Source organism: Bos indicus x Bos taurus, chromosome 10, assembly GCF_003369695.1.
Source record: "Bos indicus x Bos taurus breed Angus x Brahman F1 hybrid chromosome 10, Bos_hybrid_MaternalHap_v2.0, whole genome shotgun sequence".
In the NCBI taxonomy this organism is placed as follows: domain Eukaryota; kingdom Metazoa; phylum Chordata; class Mammalia; order Artiodactyla; family Bovidae; genus Bos; species Bos indicus x Bos taurus.
Genome location: NC_040085.1, coordinates 70,066,189 through 70,089,480, shown reverse-complemented (window position 1 = coordinate 70,089,480; position 23,292 = coordinate 70,066,189). Strand labels below are relative to the sequence as shown.

Sequence of the window (23,292 nt, the reverse complement as noted above, 5' to 3'; positions counted from 1 at the left end):
TACTGTCTCCCCAGATACTCTGCTTACATAAATTATTTCAAAGAATTATCCTGAGAACAAAAAGTTGAGGCCAAAATAAACATAGGTGTCAGAGCAACAGGAAGAATCAGACTGTTGCTTTCAGAGAAATTCATCTTCTCGTAACTGCTGAAGAGACAGGCCACGAACTCAGACCCAGCAGCCTTACCTGGCACCCTACCAACTGCTGTTCCACCACCTGTTGCATGTCCGCGTCTAATGTTTCTGGCTCAAATGCCACGTTGGCTTGGTGCAGCCACAGCTCCAGCTCAGCCACCTGATTCTTGCAGACATGGAGGACTTCTGCAGGCTCGGGCCTCACTTTCTCCACCGTGGCCTCAAAAGCTCCTTGCTTGTCCGAAAGGCCAGTAGCTGCAGCCTTGATGGGAGGTGTGGCACCCTATGAAAAAATCCAAGATAATCTGGCAGTGAAAAACTAGGAGTCCAAAATATTCAGATTTGGACTTGTAAAGACCTATAAACTTATAGCATTTCCCCCAGTTAAAAGAAAAACAAATATATAAGGGCAGAAGAAGTAAAAACAAAAAGAAACGAAGAAGGCACCTCCACAGGCATAGCAACAATCACGTGACCTGGCGCCCCAGGTTTCCAAGCAGCCAATCTGCATGAACACAGGCACAGAGTTCCTGGACACGGAGGACGCAAACAGGCTGACGGTTCATTAAACGGTGGGTCCCAGGAGACAGGTGAGTGTGCGCGAGAGGGTGTGCATGTGGGTGTGTGTGTCTGAAACACTGCAGCGAATTGGCCAGTGTTTAAAGTTGCGTGACACATGATTAAGCAATGCTTACATTGCTATGCCCTCTGTTCAAACAGAAAAAAGAGATCTTTACACACTGGTGGGGACACAAGGAAAATATGTTAATACCTCACACTTTTAACTTAACATCTTAAGTGGTTAAGATTAAAAAATATTTTAGCTTTCCCTCCGCCCTGCTATTACTTATCTTTTTCTATTAAAAATAGCTTGAGTCAAGTGATAAGCTTCATTGGGGTAATTTGGAAACTTTTCTCGTATTCTTGACTCTCTAAAGTTAGTTTTTAGCTTCTAGATACTCAAATATTACCGTGTTAAGGAATGGATACTCACAGTATAGTATAAAGAAGGCAGGATGTGTGTGATGTATTCTTTTTATATTCAAACAACCAGGTTGTTTATCAATCCCATAGAAAAATTTCTCCCAGGTACCAAGTAAAAGTATTCTGGTGATTATGTGATAGATACTTCCAACTTGGAGGCAAAAGATAAACCAATATAGATATTTGCTTCCCACATCTTTTTCCAAAATACTGAAACAGTATTATTGACCTTTCTAGAGGAATATTTTTAGGAATAAGGATTTGTGTTTTGCTCTACCAAATTAGTGATATCTATTCAGGGCTTCCCAAGTGGCTCAGTGGTAAAGAATCCACCTGTTAATGTGGACAGAGGATACTGGCGAGCTACAGTCCATGGGGTCGCAAAAGAGTTGGACATGACTGAACGACTAAACAATGACATAAACATTTTATTCATTCTGATTATGAGGAAAAGACAATGTTTTCAATATATAAGGCTTTGCTAACTACATCTCAGCATCTAACAAGGCATAATTTTGGCCAACTGAGAAATGGGAGTTGCTCACAAATATATACCCTGTCTCAACTTAAGTGCCTATTTCCTAATATTTATGGAATTTTGTTTAAACACAGAACTTTCAGTACAATAGAAACAGACAAAATTGGTAAGTGGTAACAAAAATATGCAGGATATGAAAATACCACTCGTTTTCACATACACTCTGATGAGGATTATAAGAGCTGGTTCAACAGAAGGGTCCTCTGAGTTGTACTCATTCCCCTTGACCATCTCTTTACTTCACAGATGCCTGCCTTTTCTGCCAAAATGCTATTTCTCCCCTGCTTTAATCAGGGTTTTCTTTAAGCATCATCTTCCTAAGGAAGTCTTTCCAGTACCGTGTTTTCTCTATAGGTCATACGCAGTTGGATCCACATTTAGATTCACTCATTTCAATTTTCTTTTTTAATTCTGATCTTTAAAAAGGCAACTCATATGTGAGTTTACTGTCAGACATCAATTTCTAGTCATCTGATTGCTTCCTAGTTTTCAGATTTTTCAGATATTTGTCAGATATTATAGCTCATATGCAGTCAGATCCATAGATTCATCCATTTCAATTTTCTTTTTTAATTCTGATCTTTAAAAAAGAAACTCATATGTGAGTTTACTGTCAGACATCAATTTCTAGTCATCTGATTGCTTCCTAGTTTTCAGATTTTTCAGATATTGTTATATCTCAGTGGCAAAGATTTTGCAATCCCCCTTTTTGTCACCTGAGATAAAAATCTGTTAACAGTGATTGATTGATTAATTAATCTGCAATAAGAGATTTTCCATTTGCTTTCCCTATTTACTCAAAAACATTATTTGAGCACCTACAACTGCCACAGATGTTAAAAAAAAAAAAAACCGACGAAGTTGAGTTTCTTTGTTTTCTCTGCTGCTGCTAAGTCACGTCAGTCGTGTCCGACTCTGTGTGACCCCATAGATGGCAGCCCACCAGGCTCCCCTGTCCCTGGGATTCTCCAGGCAAGAACACTGGAGTGGGTTGCCATTTCCTTCTCCAATGCATGAAAGTGAAAAGTGAAAGTGAAGTCGCTCAGTCGTGTCTGACTCTAAGCGACCCCATGGACTGCAGCCTACCAGGCTCCTCCGTTCATGGGATTTTCTGGGCAAGAGTACTGGAGTGAGTCGCCAGTGCCTTCTCCACTAAGTCACTGAATTAATGAGGAAATATGGAAGCTGGAGTACTAATCTTGGTTTTATTTGCTAGTTATTTGAACTTGGAAAGAATCCAAAAGTAATGGAAGACAAAAAGATTATCTGTAACAGTAGAATTTCAATAGTTGAAGGTGGTCTGGGAAACGTGCCAGGAATCAGTTCACATCTTTTTTATAGCCAAAGAAATCCAAGTGTGTTTAATGTTTAATCAGTTCACACCCCTCCCATCCCACCACATTGCTTCTGAGAAACTCAGGCCCAGACATAAATTACTTGCCCAAGGTCACAAAGTTTCAAGATTTTTTAATTCTGAGTCTACATTTTTTCCCACAGTAGTCTGCCTGCTGAGTATCTTCTTCAAATGATAACCCCACATTTTAAAAGCAGAAATTATTTTAATCAAAGTTTTATAACTGTATATTTTGGAGGGCTAAAAAAACATGACCACAAATATGTCTTGTTAGAGAATTATGTCATCTAGAGTCTAAAGCATAAATATAAATTAATAATACCCAATCTTTTACTGGGTTCTAGAGCTAAGCTACTGTGCTAAGACTATCTCATATTTTATGCCACAAATCCATTATTCCCAGTGTACAGATGAGGAAACTGAGGCTTAGAGAAGTTATTCAAACTGCCTATGGTCACTGGATTCAATCCTAGACCCAGGATTCAATCTCTGATTTCATTATGCCTTGGGGTCTACAAGTCCACATTTTTGACATAATTCTGGCATTCAAGTTAGCCTCTCAGTCAATGAATGTGGCAGTGCTTGATTTCTGTACAACACATCGCTGATTTGAGTACCAAGATCCAGTTAAAATGCAAATGAGTTTTCTGGCTGTAGCAGTATTTCATGCCAAAATACCAAACCTTTAAATACTTTTCCATCAATTCTACAAATATCTGCACACACCACCCCCTTTTATAAAATGCAAAACTGCCTGGCTAAAGTGCCTAGCATGCTAAGTCACTTCAGTTGTGTCTGACTCTTTGTGATCCCATGGACTGTAGCCCACCAGGCTCTTCTGTCCATAGGATTTTTCAGGCAAGAACACTGGAGTGGGTTGTCATTTCCTCCTCCAGGGGATCTTCCGGACCCAAGGATCAAACCCGCATCTCTTATGTCTCCAGAATTGGCAGGCGGGTTCTTTACCACTAGTGCCACTTGGGAAGCCCCAAAAGTGAAGGATCTGCTGTTCTTTGAGGCTCGAACTCAGGATCTTCAGGTTATGAGACTGATGTGCTGCCTACTGTGCTAAGAGGGAAGATTTAGGTAAAGTGCCTGACCTAAATGCATTTGCACAAATACTAAATATGCTGCTGGGATAGTGTGGTGGCAGCTTATTTGGTGAGGCCAAATCTGCCTCAGTTTTAAATCTTTAAATACTAAATATTCAAATTAGGAAGGCAGACTGGAATATTCTGAGTCTACCTCCTTATTCCTCCATTTACTAACTGTACTTTTACACCCTGAATTTTGATTTTGCTTTTGTAAATGCATGGTACATGTTAACCTACCTTATTTAATCTGAGGATTAGAGAGCAAACACAAATGCCTCTAATGTAATAGGTAGATAATTAACATTCGCTCTCCTCCACTTCTGTCACCCCCATAAGTTGTATCTACAGAGAAAAGAAGGGGATACTACTGGAAAGGCTGGTTCATCCTGGCACGTGGTGAGTGAGGAAAAAGTCTTTACTTGCCCTGTGCCACGCTTAGTCTCCATGTAAATATCTGATGGAAAATCTTCCACTTCTCCAGCGTGGCAGCACACATGGAGGTGTTAAGGTTCACAAAGACCTCTTACTTGGTAAAAAAAATATCGCAAAACACAGAGAGCCCGCCACCTCTGGGTGCTAGTCCAGGGGTTTGGGCAGATGGCTCATCAGCAGCAGGGACCTACCTCTGGTGTTTGGTTGGGGCTCAGGGAAAATTCTGGGCCTCGCTCAGTGTTCAGCAGGTCTGGTTCAAGAACCTGTGCCATGGAACTATCACATGTGCTTATTTTCCCAGCTGCCTCCTGTAAAGAAAAGAATCAGGTTCAGAAAAGTTCCTGCCCTGAAGCCTTACAAGTCCTTTCTGCACCTGCTCAGTTTACAAGTCACCTGCTTACAAAAATGTCTAGACTAGTCAGGTACATTGAGAAAAAAAAAGTCTGCTCATTAGGGGAAAAAAATCAACTTCTTCAAGTTTATCTTTATTTGAAGACTTAAATCTCCAAAGCTTTGTGGTTAATGAGGAACACATAAGAAATCCAAAGAATTGGGTATTTAAATGAATTATTATGAGAACTAAACTTAAATAAGATTATGTGATAAAAGTCCTATTTCCAATAATGGAGGAAAGATGAAACTTTAAAATTTGGGAACAACTATCTTATCCAGGCACTTCAGGAAAAACATAACCAAATCTCTGTCTCACTGCTAACAATGAATTCCAATTGTATCTAATATTTAAATGTAAAGGATACACCATAAAAATTATTGAAGGAAATATGAGCGAATCTGTTTCCGTTCTAAGAGTGGGAAGGGACTTTTAAAGCTTGACAATAAAGGGAAAAAATGTTAGTATTAACAACCTAAATAACATGTGCCACAAAAAGACATCATAATCTACGTTAAAAGAGAAATAACAGATTGAGATGACATCTTCCAAACTGTTAACATCTTTAATGTATTAATTAGTTTTACAAATAAATAAGGACAACATCAACTTCTATGTAGAAAATGACAAGTGGCCTGGATACATGATTCATAAAAAAAGAACATGAAAGCCAATTCATACCTGAAGTGATAGTCAACATCCTTAGAATATATGCAATTTAATCCACTGGCTATGTTTAACTAAGGTTGAAAATATCCAATATTAACTTGGGGTCAGAAAAGAGGCATTTCCATGCATTCTGGTAGAAATAAAATTATTGTCTTTCTAGAGGACAGTTTAATGATGTATGTCACATTTTAAATGGATGTACACTTTGATCCACTTGCTAGGTTAATCAAGGTTAAACAATGGGAAAATGAAACTTACACAAAAGACCAGTGTGGTGGGAAAAGTATGCATATTGTAATCAACCAATCTTGACCGCTCTACTTACAAGCTGCGTGATATTGGACAAATTAACCTGGACTCTCTGAGCCTCACCTGCTTCATCTTTAAAGTGGCAACACAACCCACTCACTCATTCCTGTGATTAGTAAACAAGATGACACATACAAAGCACCTAGTCATTCCTAAGAGCACCATGTACTGAAAACAGTAACTGCTATTAGAAAGGTATGAACCAAGAACTAAAGGTAAAGCTTAGATAAAAGTGGGAACGTAAGCTGGGATCATGCAAAGTCTGGAATGCCAGGCTAAGAACACTGCATTTTATTCAGTAGAAATCAGAATCTAGGAAAGACTTGAATTTAACATGAACTGCTTTAGGAAGATCCATCAGTTAAGTATAAGATGTATAAATGATTGGAGGCTACAAGTCCACTTAGAAGACTCCTCTCAAAGTCTAGGGAAGAAGTTAATATTTGCCTGGAATAGGATAATGACAAAAATAATGGGAGAAGTAGGATGTAAAGACTGAATGGACATCACTTGAGCAGTAGCCATAAAAGGCCAGACAAATGAGGTGCCCGAAATGACTCTGAAGTCTGTCTCAGACACTGATAAGAGAGTTGTATCACTAACAGACACTGAGAGATTACGAGGCAGGGTAAGCTTTGAAGAAAAGTTGGTAAATGGTTTTGAGAAAACACATTCAAAAAGAGAAATGTATTTGGATGGTAGAAATGTGGAACAGATTTACAGGAAAAATCAAGACCAGAGATTTAATTTGGGAATCTGTGGCATAGAGGTGACTACAAAACTTATGAGAGGAGAAACTGCCATGAGACAAAACAGAAAAGAAAGAAGGTGGTAAACCACTGGGGGAAATGCCCGCTATGACAGAGATGGGTAAAGAGAAGGAGCTGGAAGAGGGGCTGCAGACAGATGAGACGAGAACGTATAGAATTAATAAAGCCAGAGGAACACTGCATTTCAAGAAGGAAGAGGTTGCTACTGCTAGAGGTCAAGAAGGATCAGGACTAATAAAAGGGCACTTCAACATGCAAAAAACAAATATCATGGCATCCAGTCCCATCACTTCATGGCAAATAGATGGGAAAACAATGGAAACAGTGACAGACTTTATTTTCTTGGGCTCCAAAATCACTGCAGATGGTAACTGCAGCCAAGAAATTCAAAGATGCTTGCTCCTTGGAAGAAAAGCTAAGACCAACCTAGACAGCATATTAAAAAGCAGAGATATTACTTTGACAACAAAGATCCATCTAGTCAAAGCTATGGTTTTTACAATAGTCATGTATGGATGTGAAAGTTGGACCATAAAGAAAATTGAGCTCTGAAGAATTGATGCTTTTGAACTGTGGTGTTGGAAAAGACTCTTGCGAGTTCCTTGGACACTAAGGGGATCAAACCAGTTAATCCTAAAGGAAATCAACTCTTTAACACTCATTGGAAGGACTGATGCTGAAGCTGGAACTTCAATACTTTGGCCACCTGATACAAACTGACTCATTGGAAAAGACCCTGAAGCTGGGAAAGACTGAAGGCAGGAGAAGGGGACAACAGAGGATGAGATGGTTGGATGGCATCACCGACTCGAAGGACATGAGTTTGAGCAAGCTCCAGGAGTTGGTAATGGACAGGGAAGCCTGGTGTGCTGCAGTCCATGGGGTCACACAGAGTTGAACACAACTGAGTGACTGAACTGAAAATTAATATCCAGAAGTCAATGGCAGTATAAATATAGCAAGGGGCAAAATCTCGATTACAAATGGAGCCAAGAAAGAGGAGCACCAACTACAGACATTTAGCCATAAATGAAAGAGGAAGCACCATGAAATTGATCTGGAAAGCAGGATCAAGAAATTCAACACATTAAAGTAGCATATTGAGGGCTTTCCAGGTGGCTTAGTGGGAAAGAGTCAACCCGCCAATGTAGGAGACACAGGTTTGATCCCCAATTCAGGAAGATCCGACAAGCTGCGGAGCAACTAAGCCCATACGCCACAATTATTGAGCCTGTGCTCTACAGCCCGCAAGCTGCAACTACTGACCGGTGCCCAGAGCCTGTGCTCTCCAACAAGAGAAGCCAGGGCACCACTAACAGAGAGTGGCCCCTGCCCCACGCAAGTAGAGAAAAGCCTGGGTAGCAAGGAAGACCTAGCACAGCCAAAAAGAAACAAATAAATTACAAAGTAGCATAATCAGCCCAGTACAGGACATCAAAATGTAGAAGATAAAGTTCCTGCTTCTCATGAAACTGTGTCAGATCGATGTATAAAACTGTGATAAATTATAATAACTGAGGTTCAGAATGCTATGGGAAAACAAAGGGAAAGAACAGGGGGGTTCTTGGAGGCAGTGGGAGTTGAAAAGTGACTTTATGGATGAGCAGGAAGGAAGTCCTTAGGCAGATATGGAGAGAAGGGTACCCGTGGAGGCAGAGCAGTTCTAAAGAGATGGTCTGGGCTTTGGGAGGGATAGGGCAATGGGGGAAGGAACTTGTTAGGGAAGGGAAATCTGAACACTTCTGAGGTAGAGAGGAAAGGACATGACCAAGAAGCAGAGATCGAAGATGCTGGCATAAGTGTCCCCATGCCAACTATCAAAGAAAGGACTGGTCTGGGAGCTGGGTAGGGTCAGCCCTAGTCAGGAGGCAGGTAAGGGGGGAAGTGTGGATCATAATGATGCAGAGATCCTTTAGAAGCAAGGGAAAAACATCGTCTTCATATCAGCATGAAATGATTTTCTAATGTGAGGGCATTTGCCCTCTGTTTTGAGAGACTGAAGAAGCTTATAAGTTCACAAGGAGCAAAAAGTTGTTATTCATTCATATCTGACTCTTAGTGACATGACATTCATTCACGTCACTAAGTCCTGTCTGACTCTTAGTGACCCCATGGCCTGCAGCATACCAGACTTCTCTGTCCTCCAATATTTTCTAGTTTGCTCAAATTCATGTCCATTGAGTTGGTGATGCTATCTAACCATCTCACCCTCTGCTGCTCCCTTCTCTTTTTGCCTTTAATCTTTCCCAGCATCAGGGTCTTTTCCATTAAGTCAGCTCTTTGCATGGCCAAAGTATTCATCTTTAGCTGCAGTCTTTCCAATAAATATTCAGGATTGATTTCCTTTAGCATTGATTGATTTGATCTCCTTGCTGTCCAAAGGACTCTCTTCAAGAGTTTTCTCCAGCCCCACGATTAGAAAGCATCAGTTCTTTGATGCTCAGCTTTTACAGTCCAACTCTCATATCTATACATGACAACTGGAAAAACCATAGCTTTGACTATAAGAACCTTTTGTCAGCAAAGTGATGTCTCTGCTTTTAAATATTCTATCTAGGTTTGTCAAAGCTTCCTTCCAAAGAGCAAGCACATCTGAATTTCATGGTTGCAGTCACCATATGCAGTGATTTTGGAACCCAAGAAAATGAAATCTGTCACTGCTTCTACTTTATCCTCTTCTATTTGCCATGAATTGATGGGATCGATGCCAAGATCTTACTTTTTCGCATGTTGAGTTTCAAGCCAGCTTTTTCACTCTCCTCTTTCATCCTCAATAAGAGGCTCTTTAGTTCCTCTTCACTCTCTGTCATTAGGGTGGTGTCATCTCCATATATGAGGTTGTTGGTATTTCTCCCAGCAATCTTGATTCCAGCTTGTGATTACCCAGTACATCTCACATGATGTACTCTGCATATAAGTTAAATAAGCAGTATAACAATATACAGCCCTGACATACTCTTTTCCCAATTTTTTAAACCAGTCCATTGTTCCATGTTCAGTTTTAACTGTTGCTACTTGACCTGCATACAGATTTCTTAGGGGACAGGTAAGGTCTGGTACTTGCATCTCTTTAAGAATTTTCCACAGTTTGTTGTGATCCACACAATCAAAGCCTTCAGCGTAGTCAATGAAAGAGAAGCAGGAGCAAAAAGACTTATTTCATTAATTTATCTTCCACACTACTTTGTTCAAAAAGAGAACTCTCACCCTCAACTGCTCCCCCAAAAAGAGGCATGTTAAATGCTTTAACCACATTGGTCAACCTTTTAGCTGCTCCTTTAACTGTTTTTTTTTTTTTTTTTCAGTTTGGATTTGCACTTAGGGAGTTTTCCTCAGGTAAGTACTTACAGGCTTCCCTAGTGGCTCAGTGGTAAAGAATCCACCTGCCAATACAGGAGACGTGGGTTTGATCCCTGGATCAGAAGACTCCCTGGAGAAGAAATGGCAACCCACTCCAGTACTCTTGCCTGGAAAATCCCATGAAGAGGAGCCTAGTGGGCTACAGTCCATGGGGTCGCAAGAGTCGGACATGACTTAGGGACTCAGCAACAACATTATCACTGAGCGCACAAAAGAAATGCAACTAATACTTGGCTGCCTTTGCTTTGTCCAGAGGTAGCGGTAAGAAGTTTAAAAATTTTCAACCCACATAGATTCCCTCCTGAAACATTCTTTCAAACAAGAAACTCTTTGCTTTGACTTGCTATTGCTGCCCATCCCCACCCCCAAGAAATGTGACCCGCACAGCATTACCTGAATGATTGTTCCAGAGGATGAGGATGCCCTGTCCTCCTCCACGTCCTTGTCATGTTTCCAGAGTAAAGACAGGAACCCGGAAGACGGCTCTGCTTTCTTATCTCCACTCTAACACAGCAATCAATTGATTAGCAGAGGGAGGTGATTTCCTACCATCATAACAGCATCCTCCTTATATCTTTTATGTAATACTCAGCTTACCAGGCAGTATAACTGCAGTCCTTAATTCCACCCTCTCCTCCCCTTCCCCCACTATTTATCATTGATTTCTTTGGCTAACTACATCACAGGAGTCCAAATGTGGTAGCTCTTCCTAAAGCCAAAAAAATATTCTTAAAGTTGGCAGTCAGTTCATGTCCTACAAAGGGGACCTTTAAAACAGCACTTTAGGAATTTCATCTGCCTTGGTAAATGTAATCTCAAAGGCTCTTTAACAACATGTATTTTTTTGACTGGTGTCAAAGACAAACAATGATTATAAACATATCAGCTCAGAGGCAAATACAGGTCTCAAATTAGAATCATACTGAAATGCACTCTTATTTTGGCTCCAGCACCTCTTTCATTTTCAAAATTTTCTCTGCTATGAAGAGGTAGAATCAGATCACAAAGCTGTCTGCGGGTCACTCCTCATCCGACCACTCAGCCCCACGTGTCCCAGTGATATGGTGAAGGACTACAGGCTATTCCGTGTGACCATGGAGCTACTGAGCAATCTATAAAATGAGCAGGAAGAATGTCTGCTCGTTACGTAGGAGACATTAAAAACCGTCAATTGCTGCAATTTTCTTCCCTTTGGCTCAGACCCATTACTGCTTTAGTTCTTAAAGTATGAAATGGAAATTGATATAATGAGGAAACTGGTAAAGGTCTCATTCAACCCGTTCTGATAGGAGTAGTAACATAGTAGGGTTAGTTGCCAACACCGTTCTCCGTGTCCTTGGCAGTGCTGTCTGACTGCAAAAGTAATTCAAATATGGAAAGATAAAGCCACCAGGAGTGCCAGCCAAACAGCAAACCCTCAAAACTCCAGAGAAAGTACTCAGAACTCAGGATATGACAAAGAACTTCATCTTCTCCCTTCTGCCAACAAGTGTGTCTGAATTACATTTATCCCACTCCGGCCTGAAGTAGGTTTATATGCACTTAAACATTAATAACATAAGATAACTACTTCAACCACCCTTACAAAATACTGGCATCGAATTTGAAAAATCCTTATGTTTCCATTCATTTTAAGATCTTCTCATTGACCTTTTAGAGATTACGCTTCTACCAAACTTGAACGAGAAAATCATTTTCCTTACTTCACTCTTCAGAGAGCTCTCTTCTGCCTCTTCCTCGAGTGCTGGCAGGAAGGACATGGAACTCGTTCTGTTCAACTGAAAGGCACAGTACAAAGACTTTCAGCCGGGTTGCTGTTCAACTTCATCAGGATCCCGGCCCGGCTGCTTTTTTATGTAGCTAATTTTTTACTCTCTTTATCCAGGATGCCCACCCACACAAGTAGCCTCTGGGTTTAGCAACTCTCAACTCATCCAGCCAAATATCATGACTCGGTCAAATCTTAGATCCCTTTCATTTGCATTGCCTTCTGTGGCCCCTCATCAAACAATTCAAGAATGCGATTCACTGATGTAGATTCAAAGTGGGCTTTGAGAGGTGCTGGGCCCATTTCTGAGTTTGAAATGGGCTCACAGTTTGGTAGGAAGACACTTCAAAGGGTGGCTGCCACCCACCTATCCATAGGATTTCATAAGCACCCCCTTAAGTAACTTGGGCATAAGAATTCTGGATCGAGTCCAGCACAGACACACCCTGAGAATTAATATTCACTCGTGAATAATCTCAGGCAGAGTATTTCCTCGTGAAGAAATTCCTTTTCTATAGGCCATAAATATAGAGGCCGCAGGTTTTCCAGATGAAAAATACTACCAATTTAAAGCTCTTGAGGAATGTGGGACCATTGTTAACTACAGCCATACCCACCTTCCACTCAGAAGCATCCTTCTCAGCCCCTGTATTCTCCTCGGATGCCCCGACTGACAGCACTTCCTGTTCTAATTCTTGCTGTTTTTGCTGTAAATGCTGGTGAAGATTTAGTATGGCAGCCTTCAAGTCCACCACCAGGTCTTCTTTCTTCTGGTTCAAGCTCAGAATCTGCTTTTCCATACCTTCGATTTCTCCCTATGCAGAAAGAATGTTTGCATTGGTTTGGGACATCTGATGCCTTTGCCACAGGAGCCTGCTGCATTTGGTGCAAGGGCTGAAGTTTTTTCTACGCTGTGGGCTTGCACAGCCAGGAACTAGTCCCTGGTATGGCATAGTTCCCTTCCCTCTGGTTGTGTTTCTAAATGGTCCAGGGAGGGTTTATGATCCCCCTTATAGGATGCTTTAGCCTCACCTGACACCCTGTTAATCAATCGCTGGGGGTCAAATGGTGGCTCAGAAATCTGTAACAAGCCCCATGGGTGACTGTGGAGTACAGCCAGGGTTGCCTCACCTCAGTAGCCATAGGATTGATCGGCCAGAATCCACAGGGGTAAAGAACCACACTTTAACAAACTTCCAGAAGATTTGTATGCAGACTAACATTTGGGAACCACTGAGAGAAAACAAGGCTAGAAATCTCACACTTTTATTGTCACTTTTGAAGCCTTCTTTAGTTTTCCTAAATTTATTTCCTTTTTTTCTTACAGCCAAAGCTTCCTACCATATGGGAATAAATAAGCAAATAAAGGTGCTGTGAAGTGTAATTTGTTACGGGAATGATGAAGAAATAATTCCAAGCTTTATAAGGTTAAAAAATTTGTGACTGATATGTGGGAATAAAATGTCATACATGGGCAGTAAAAGTGCAGATGCCCACTGTCTGTCCAGGAGGATTACAGAGTCATAGAATCCTGGATTTGGAGGGAACGTCAGGCATTGTCTTGTTTGACATCCTCCTCTCCAGTACTCTGAAAGGCATCATTCAAAGCCTGAGCTGTATCAGAAGACAGACCTGCTCCTTTTTAGCAGAACTTCAGGTACTGAAATTTTGTCCCTAACGTATTCTTTAAACCCTGTGTTCATTCATTCCTTTTTTCCTTATTTCTTCTTTCAGTCCATCTATCCTAGAGACATTGATAGAATCATCTTTTTTTTTTTTTTTTTTAGAGACAGAGAAACTCCACCTATGAGTGAAAGTTCTGAAGTCCAGAGAAAGAAGGTGATCCTTCCAGAGCTGCAGCCAGCGACAGAGCGCAGACCTGGACTTCTGACACCCAGCCCCCATGACTCCAGTGCTACCGCACACATTCTGACACCATACCCCTATTCTGTTTGAAATGAACCTTCTTGTGATTGCTTTGGGAAATAATTCAATCTGAGTTAGCTGTGGTGTGCGTCCCTTTTCCATAAGCACTAAACTTCAGAGCTACAGTGCCCCCCAACAGACATAACATTATAGCCATTAGAACAGCACTTAGAGAAACAGACCAGTCTCCAGAGCCACTGGAATTATGGAGGCAGAGAAGGGCACAAAGCTGCCATTCTCAAAGCAGTATTTGCAAACCCCAGGAGGTCTGCACTGTATGAGGTCAAGATCATTTTCATAATAATACCAAAATGTTACTGGCCTTTCTCACTGTGTTGACATTTTTCACTGTGTGATGTAGTAAAAGCAATGGTGGGGAAAACTCCTGAAGTCTGGTAGGAACCAAGGCAGAAACATCAACTGTATTAGCATTACTAGATGCTTCATATCTAGTAATTTAGGATCACACTAAATTTAGTAATTTAGTATCATGAATTTAACTGCAAAAAAAGCCAACTTCAGTTAAGAATATCCTTGATAAAGAACATGTATTTTTAATATTCTGTTTGACAAAGTGCGAAGCCTGCATAAAGCACTTCTGCTGTATACCAAAGTTTAATGGTTGAGGAAAAGCACTCATGTGATTAAGTTTCAAGCTGACCTATCCATTTTTTTCCCCATAGAATACTATTTTTACTTGAAAAAAAAGACAGTTGTTAAACTATACATACATATGTACATAATACACAGATTTTTCTGAAGAGGTAACATCTGTAGATGTTAATAAATGTGAATTCTTTAATATTGGCTACTGAGATGTGTCATCATTTGGAGGATCTACATAACAAGTCAGATAAGTGTTTTCCAAATGATCAAGCATGATGTTATAAAATCATGCATGGTTGGAGATCCATTCCAAGTATAAGACAGACTGATGGATTTTAATGCAAGAGTATGAAAGTTCACTGACATGGCTCCAAATTCCATTTAACAATGAACCTGTGAGTAATGCTACTTGTCAGAGTTTAGTGTCATTTCAAAGGATGTCCAAAATTATTCAAAAGCATTATTAAAATATTTCTCTTCCATGTATGTGTCTTTGAGAGGTTGGAAATCTTTATATGCTTCACACAAAACTATATACCTCAAAAGATTGAATGCAGAACCAGGTGAGAATCTAGCTGTCTCCTAGAAAGCCAGATCCTCATGAGATTTGCAAAAATGCAAAACAATGTCACTCTTCTCACTATATTTTTTCCCTGTAAAATATAATTTCCATTAATATTTAATGGGTTTACTATCACTATTTTAAAATAACAGATATATTTACATTTCTGAACTTTAATATACATGAAAGCTCTTTGGAGTTCTTGAATTTTTTAATGTAAAGGGAAATATGACACTGTTCTAATACTGAATCACTAACACATTGAGTCTGCCTTATTGAGTCCACCACTTAATAGCTTGTGTCATCTTAGACTCCCTCATACTTCACTTTAGATATTAAAGAATTTGACCTATGACTCACAGAAACAATACCACAGCAACTGCTTGCCAACACCAACTTGATGGCAATAGAGAGTTAACATGCAAACCATTGTAACTGGGCCCGTAGGACATTGTTAATTATGGCATATGGTGAGACTGCTTAGTATATGGAACTCTTTATTACAACATCATTCAGTCTTTACCTCTAAAGCCCAGCCTGCATGACCCCTATGTCAGAATGCTAGCTGGGAAGTCAGGTTGTCCAATACCGTGTGTAACATCAGCTTCTTTGGTACCAGCCAAAATGCACCAAGTTGAGGCTAAAGATACTTGAAGAGACTTTCATTATGATAATTATATAATAGCCTATTTAATGAAATAGGCATAGAAAGTAATCATATACATAAAATACCTTCAATTGAAAGAGATAAGTAGGAAATACACCAGATCATCAAAAAGGTTTCTAGATATCAACAGCTTAGAAAGTGAATGAACTGCTGGACAAATGAATGAGACAGATGAAATGAAAGAAACATACCTGTACTTGTGACAGGTTGGCAGCTTGGTCTGTTGACATATGTTCATGGGAGAATTCAGCTGGATAATTATTTAAGATCTGCTTCAATTTTTCCATTTCTTCATTGCATTCATTTGTCTGTTTTATGGCTATCTATAAAATAAATCCCCCAAAAGAATCTGTTACAATCCAATGACTAGACCAATGGGTTCCTTTCAATGTCTAACCCTGTTCTAAACTCCAATCAATTCTATCAAATACACAACTACACAGTTTTTAATAGGGAATGGTAGTCTCAACATAGAGGACAACATATGCAAAGCTGGCACCTGACCGACTTGCTCTACTAGATGCCAGAGCACCTTGGGCAATGCTGGGAGTGGAATCAGACATACATTTGCTCTTAAGTTGTCCCAGTGTAATGGGCTTATTCTGGGACGCATTTGATAGCATATAAACAAAGAGGCTAAGTTTTATGAAATTACTGATAGTCACGTAAGACATTTAATACATATTCCTTGTCATATTTCTACACAAAGAGGTGACAATCCTAACTGAGAATGGAAAGGGCAAGTGATTTGAGAAATGATAGATTTCCCTGGTACAGACTCATCCTCACCTGGTACTCTTTGGGATCTGTGAGGTATATTTTGTGGTAAGAGGTTGAGGCTTGAGAGTTTGAAGAATAAGGCAGACCAGAACAATATCTGGAATCTGGTGTTAAGAGCTTGAACCTACCAGTGTGCTAAATGATACAATCAAAGTGTGATGAAAGTCAAAGAAATGGACTTCAAAAGAAGATCTGGATATTTCCTTGGTATGCTTCACAATGAAACCAAATGCCTTTTGAAACTACAAAGTTTCTGGTCGACACAGAATTCTTCCTTATATTTTCTTTAACATTTAACTATAATTTTAGCCACAGGCTGGAAATGAATAACTATGTTCACTGCACACACCTGTTTCCCAGCCCTCAGTAATGAGCTGCATCCCATTACTCCCCCCAAAAGTAATTTGTCTTATTTTCTACAATGAGAGCACTTACAACAATATCTAACTAGAAATTAAAAGAAATGCACCATATTCTATGATTTGCATTACTATCAGATTACTTAGCTTTGAAATACCTGAGATGATATCTGATTTCCACTAACACAATAAGATGGAAAATTTTAGCAGCACAGCTTGATATCTAACTTGGTACAAAACCTAATTTCCTCTTCTATTTCCCCCTTTCATCTTGTGAAGGAGTCATTTTAAAGCATAGTCAGGACTGTTATTTTCTTTTTCTAACCAAGAGACCAATAAAACACAAAAAGATGAAAAACAGATCAAACTTTCTATCGTTGCTTTTTGTTTTCTCTTTATATTATTAAAAAAAATAGTACATTGAGTGCCAGATCCCCTGTGGGTGTTAGGAAATAACGTCAACAGATTAGTAGCTAGGCAGAGAGACTGTGAGCTAAGACTCAAACCAGAGATACAATATCCTCAAATCTTAGGAGAACAGAGTGACCACCAAATGTGAATGAAACTGAAGAGGGAGAAGGAGATAGCAGTTTTCTTCCTATAACTAGGGTATGAGTGGGAAGGAGGAAAAATAACTTTTTCTCCTACCCTGACCCCCTAATCAAGAACAGTAGGCAGAATGTGGGAGTCTACTAAGAGGGTTGAAAAGTCCATGGCTGTTTCAGGAACTTTCTTTCCCTATAGGAGTGGTTGTTGATCTAGGAACACAAACCAAAGTAAAATGCAATTTTTATCTATTCTTTGGCTTGAGATCAATCAAAATGTAAGAATAAAAAGAAAGCCCTCAGGGAGAGGCTAGAAGATGCCATCAGTTAGAAAGAAGAGACTCTAATATGAAGAATAATACTAGGAGGCTAGAAACCCCAATTTTTGTCTTATTCATACATAAATTAATCCTAACACATGTTAACTCTGGTATTTTATCAAATCACCTAACCTTTGGACACTAGTTTCCTAACGTGTAAAAATAAAATGGCAAAGTGCCTACTTGACCTGCATCATGTTGGTAATAAAATGAAATGATTAAAAGGAAAGCAACTGAGATGTATAGAGAGATTATTGTTGGGTCTGTTGGCCTCATGTGACTGCAAATGCACTATGCAGGTTGAATCTTTTCCCATAGCATTTTACCCATGTAGATCTTCAATTATTAAAGAATGGAATGAAACAGACCATAACTATGCTTCAATGTCTTCAACCAGAACAAGGGTAAGAGCTAAGAAAAAATCATGTTAGCTCCATTTGAACAATAAAATGCTCTCTTATATCAATGCTGGCTCCTGGATAATAATACTGGAAGAGACCAAAAAGAATCAACACAGGCAGTGTCTTACTGTCATGGGAATTTGATCTACCCAAGCTTTAAAACTGAAAACAAAACCAGCTTTTGCTGAACATTTTCATCCAACAGGCTGGCTGTCATCACAAGCCACTCACCTTTAACAACTCATTTTGCTCCTGAGTCACGTTTTCCAACAGTTTTATGTCTTGTAAAAGCCGATTTGTCCGCTCAAACACAGGCAGAGGCTTCATTCCTGTCTGGGGTAACCTCAGTTCCACTTGGTAAGACACGATTTCAGCAATGGTTTTCTTCATGGGACGTATATTTTCCAGTATCACCTTAGATAAACATGGTACACAAGTGGGGGACAAAAAGGCCACTCTTAAGTCGATTAAATATTAAACGTCTGTCTTTACAGCTTTGAAACAGTTTCTTAGCTCAGGTTGAAAAGAACTAATATTACTTGTGATCTGGTAGTTAGGGGGTCTCCGGAAAGAATGTGGGGGGCAAACGTGCCCTCCAGCACAACATGACGCATTTGGACAGCCTTCCTTCCTTCTGCCCTCCCACCTCTGTCCGTAGAACCATTGTTTCGCTTTCTGTGTTGTCGCCAGGCAGTGAGCCACGTAAGGTAGGTAATGCCCTCTTACTAACTCTCACAGCAACTGCACCCAGCACAGGGCTTCCCACTAACAGACCCTCAAAACATGCTTACTGCACGGAAGGGATAACTATCCTGTCAAAGTTCTTAAGTCTCAAAAGTATACTTCTACTTCACCTTAATGACATCCTGTCCATAGAAATCTGGATTTACATAGTGAATAAATTATAAGACAGTATTCACTTTACTAAGCATTGCATATACATTATTTCCTCTAATCTTCATAACTGTCCTAGGAGGCAGAGATAAAAACACGTAAGGAAATTGGGTTCATAGAAGTTAGAAGACCCATATGAGGGCACATCACAAAGAGGCAGGGTTGGGATTAGAACCCAGGGCTGCTTGAGCCCAAAGTCCACGCTCTTAACCGATAGGCTGAGGGGGAACCAACATCTGCCTGCTGTTCAGTATGTCCCAGCTTCTGTGCTAGAGGCTCTGTATATGTTATAATTGTCCAACATAATCACTGCATTACCACCGCATAGTCATGAAAGCAAATCCAAGAAATATTAACCAATCGTGTAAAGGCACAGAGGCAGAGCAGCTGAGGCTGGAACCCAGTTCTCCTGACTCAGAGGCATAAGCTCCTAGACTATTAAACACTTAGGTTTGACTTGAAGGAAAAACTGCCAAACCTTGAAGTTTTAGGAAGAAATTAATTGAAAAAATAACTTATAGGAAAATGATCTTTATACAGAGACCACTATGAATAGGATTTAAAACATGATGCTGCTAAGTCACTTCAGTCGTGTCCAACTCTGTGCGACCCCATAGAAGGCCTCCTACCAGGCTCCTCTGTCCCTGGGATTCTCCAGGCAAGAACACTGGAGTGGGTTGCCATTTCCCCCTCCAATGCATAAAAGTGAAAAGTGAAAGTGAAGTCGCTCAGTCATGTCCAACTCTTAGCGACCTCATGGACTGCAGCCTACCAGGCTCCTCCGTCCATGGGATTTTCCAGGCAAGAGTACTGGAGTGGGGTGCCATTGCCTTATAGTCATTCTCAACTTGATCTTGCTCTTACTTTAAATCACATATTATTACATATTTTTAAATAAGCATAATAAGTACTAAGAGAAAAGATTTTTAAACAGATCTATGCTTACCTCTCCATGCTTAAGATGTTCTTCAGGTGAAAAATCAAATATTTCTTTGGATAACAGGATAGCTTTGATTTTTGAAACTTTCTTCTCCATTGATTTTACTTCTGTTTCAATGGCAACCACATCCTAGAATTTCATAAACAAAATAACACACTCACACAGCATATTATATGTTAATCATCTTTATAAAACACAATTTGTTGCCATTTATTTTCACGTTTAACCAAAACATGTTTGCCACTTGTATCTCTTAAAAACTAACCAAGTGCTTCACAGATAATGTAGATTGTTTTCAATAAAAACGCCGTTCTGTTAGTAATGGCATGTAACAGTACAAAGCACTGCATATAGTTGCTGGGTTAAAGATCCTCGAGAGGCCAATATTTAATTATTTATGCTATGAGAACAAAAGCAGAATGCATCTGAAACAATTTTAAGTAAATTGTCAATTATGTGCAAACTCTTTAGATTTATCTTTGGAATGTGCTCAAACACTTGAATACAAGTGGGTCTAATGTTGAAAAAAAATTCTTACTACTCTAAGTAGAATGATACAGTCACCCTTGGGAAGCAAACACACAAGGAGCTAGAAAACTGACAGATTTTCTTGCCAATTCCCTAACAAACTGTTGTCATGTGCAGCATCATTAAATTACCTTATAACCTACTCAGGTTAACATAAACAATAGATCATTTGTCCAGTGGCTATTCTCCCGTCAACTTCAACCTCTAGAACATGGCCGAAACATTAAAGTAAAAACGCTGCAATTTTTGCTATCAAACCCCCATATTTAAGAATATGTGCTATAAAACCTGCATTTTAAAGTCCACTCACACTGTAAGAAGGCCTTCAGATCTCTAGAGCTTAATGCAAATAAAGTGCAGCAAAAATAAGGTATGCCTAATAATGAAGGAAATAGAAAAAACTACATAGAAATCGACAAAGGGTTTCAAATTATAGCAATTTAGAGCCATTCAATACAGGACAAACATAACTCTACAAGCAAATGAAGCAGTAATTATAGTAATTTATAGTGATGTCTTCATATTATGAGAAGTTCAATCATATTGAAATTATTTTCTGCACCTTACATTTAAGAAAGTATATAAAAGTATATAATGCATTTTATGGTAATTTCTGTGAAAAGTTGTAGACACATTTAACAGTTTTGGAATAAGAATATTTAACAAGTATGATGCTCTGAAGTTACTTAAGTGTACTGCAGGGAATGTTACTGAGAAGTAAAAGGTAAATTACTAAGACTAACTGCATCTGCCTTTGCTGTGTGACTCCATCCTTAGATAAATGCCTCACACGTTTCAAGCTAAAATAAATAAAATTATTTAAAAGTCCAGTGGCTCATATACAGCATCCTCTCAAAAAATATTTGCTATAGGTCATGGAAGTCTTGGGAAGCTGTCTGTTTTAACTCCCTCTTTGCTAATCTGTGCTTTAAAATCAATAATATCTCCTCTCTGACAAAGAGAATACACTGAGCATATTTGACCAAGATTCCTCCCTTTTAAAAGACCACTTCTGAACTGAGAATGGGGATATGATTTTTTATTGTAGTTGTACTATAGGGCACAAAGTAAAGTATCATTCAAAAAATAACATAAATAAAAAATATATATCAGATCAATGTGTCTTTGTAGGAACTGATTGGCAGCATAAGTCTAATTTACTAAATGAAATATAAACTTAAAATAAGAAGTTACATCTTTATAGTGCCGACTTACATCAGCCATTCGCTGAATCTGTGGAAGGCTTTCTATGATTCTTTGTTGTAAAGCTGCTACTTGATGACTTAACTCTTGTATGGACTGTGCTAAGTCATCTGTCTCAAAAATCGCTGACAGGTCTTCGAGATCCGTGAAAACTGAATGTAAAAGAGTGTGCTTCTGTTCTGAATCTTCCAAAGCCATCTAGATAACGGAAAACATGAAAAATGAGAGAGAAACAGCAAGATATTGGAACAAGGTAATCAAAATTTAAAATAGAGAAAATTCTATAACTATGTATGGTGATGGATGTCAACTAGACTTAATGTGAGTGATCATTTTGCAATACATACAAATATTGAATCATTCTATTGGACACCTGAAACTAATAAATGTTTTATGCGAATTATACCTTAGTTAAAAAAATTAAATCAGAGAAAATCTGAATTTGTCTCAATATTTCAAACTCCTGTTCATTTCCACTTTTGTGATGAAACACTGGAAAAGACTTTGATGCTGGGAAAGATTGAGGGCAGGAGGAGAAGAGGGTGACAGAGGATGAGATAGTTGGATGGCATCACTGACTCAATGGACATGTGCTTAAGCAAACTCCAGGAGATAGTGAAGGACAGGGAAGCCTAGCAGGGTACAGTTCATGGGGTCACAAAGAGTCGGACACGACTGAGTGACTGCACAACAGTGAAACACCGAACATTCTCTTCAGTGGCAGTAGTAACTATAGACTGTCTACTCCATTTCAGTGGGCTTGCAGCAGCTGTCTTACAGCATGTAGCCCTGCTCCTCCACCGTCATTAACAGAATCAGAAACACCTGACCTGTAAGTCCATCCCTCTATAAATTTGGAACTAGGGCCAAGAAAGCCATTCAGTTGGCTGATTTGTAATTTTGGGAACATGGGCTTTGGAGAAATACATAGATGAAGTGGGGATGAGAAATGAAGAGGCAGTTCGGTGGCTTGCCAGTCCCGGTGCCAGTGTCCTCCTTGGCCTGACCACACGGAGTCACTGACTTCTGTGAGACAACCTTATAGCTTGAAGTCACTTGAATAATTTGATACCAAAGAGTTCTAGCTGATAAAACCAAATAAAAGTGGAAAACATCCATTTTTAAAGTCTCTCAGACATTCTTCCTTATAATTTTTCTTTTTTTCCTTTTGATAATTATAATCATTGACTTTCAAACGTAAGATATCAAAATATCTCAGCCACCTGTTGGAAATGTTCAACCTGATAATGTTGCCTTCAGATAATTTCATAAAAAATAACTGACATGAGAAAGACCATGCAACTAGAAATCTAGTTATTTCTAGACTAGAATCAAGTCTAAAATTAATAAGGTTACTGACTTCACTCAAAATCCCAGCAGAAGAAAACTTTAAGGAAACCAAAACTAAAACCAATGCTTTTTCCAATAATACTATTTACAATAGCATCAAAAAATACACAGGTATAAATTTAACAATTTACATTAAAGAGAAATTAAAGAAGACCAGAATAAATAGAGAAACATCATGTTCTTAGATAGGAACAGTTAATATGGCTAAGATGTAAATTCTCACCAAACTGATCTAGATTTGATTCAATCCCACTCAAAATTCCAACAGACCTCTGCATAGATACAGAAGCTGATTCTAAAACTTATATAACTTGTATGGAAATGCAAAAGACTCAGATTAGCCAAAACAAATTTGAAAAAGAAGGACTAAGTTGAAGAATTTATGCTCCCTGATTGCAAGACTTACT

The 23,292-nt window shown here is 39.2% G+C and overlaps 1 protein-coding gene and 1 long non-coding RNA gene across 11 annotated transcripts in view; one reads left to right on the top strand and one right to left on the bottom strand.

The window, feature by feature from the left end:
- The window catches only part of SYNE2 (spectrin repeat containing nuclear envelope protein 2), a 324,652-nt gene that overhangs the window by 104,016 nt on the left and 197,344 nt on the right, over positions 1-23,292 (bottom strand). For 8 of the 9 annotated variants that reach the window (XM_027554279.1, XM_027554281.1, XM_027554283.1 and 5 more), the window contains 9 exons: positions 21,548-21,733; positions 19,811-19,933; positions 18,202-18,384; positions 15,757-15,888; positions 12,422-12,619; positions 11,740-11,814; positions 10,430-10,540; positions 4,729-4,845; positions 188-418 (listed from right to left, as the gene is read on the bottom strand). In XM_027554279.1, coding sequence (XP_027410080.1) covers positions 188-418; positions 4,729-4,845; positions 10,430-10,540; positions 11,740-11,814; positions 12,422-12,619; positions 15,757-15,888; positions 18,202-18,384; positions 19,811-19,933; positions 21,548-21,733 — 1,356 coding nt within the window. Of the gene's footprint in view, positions 1-187; positions 419-582; positions 829-4,728; positions 4,846-10,429; positions 10,541-11,739; positions 11,815-12,421; positions 12,620-15,756; positions 15,889-18,201; positions 18,385-19,810; positions 19,934-21,547; positions 21,734-23,292 lie in introns of those variants that run through there. The other variant, XM_027554288.1, reaches the window with a different exon arrangement.
- On the top strand, positions 317-14,534 carry LOC113900483. 2 transcript variants are annotated; one of them, XR_003513147.1, is made up of 4 exons: positions 636-725; positions 9,982-10,012; positions 13,132-13,461; positions 13,592-14,534. It is a non-coding gene; the product is annotated as an uncharacterized LOC113900483 (long non-coding RNA). The 2 variants fall into 2 exon arrangements; XR_003513148.1 differs by lacking the exon at positions 9,982-10,012 and having other exon boundaries at positions 317-725.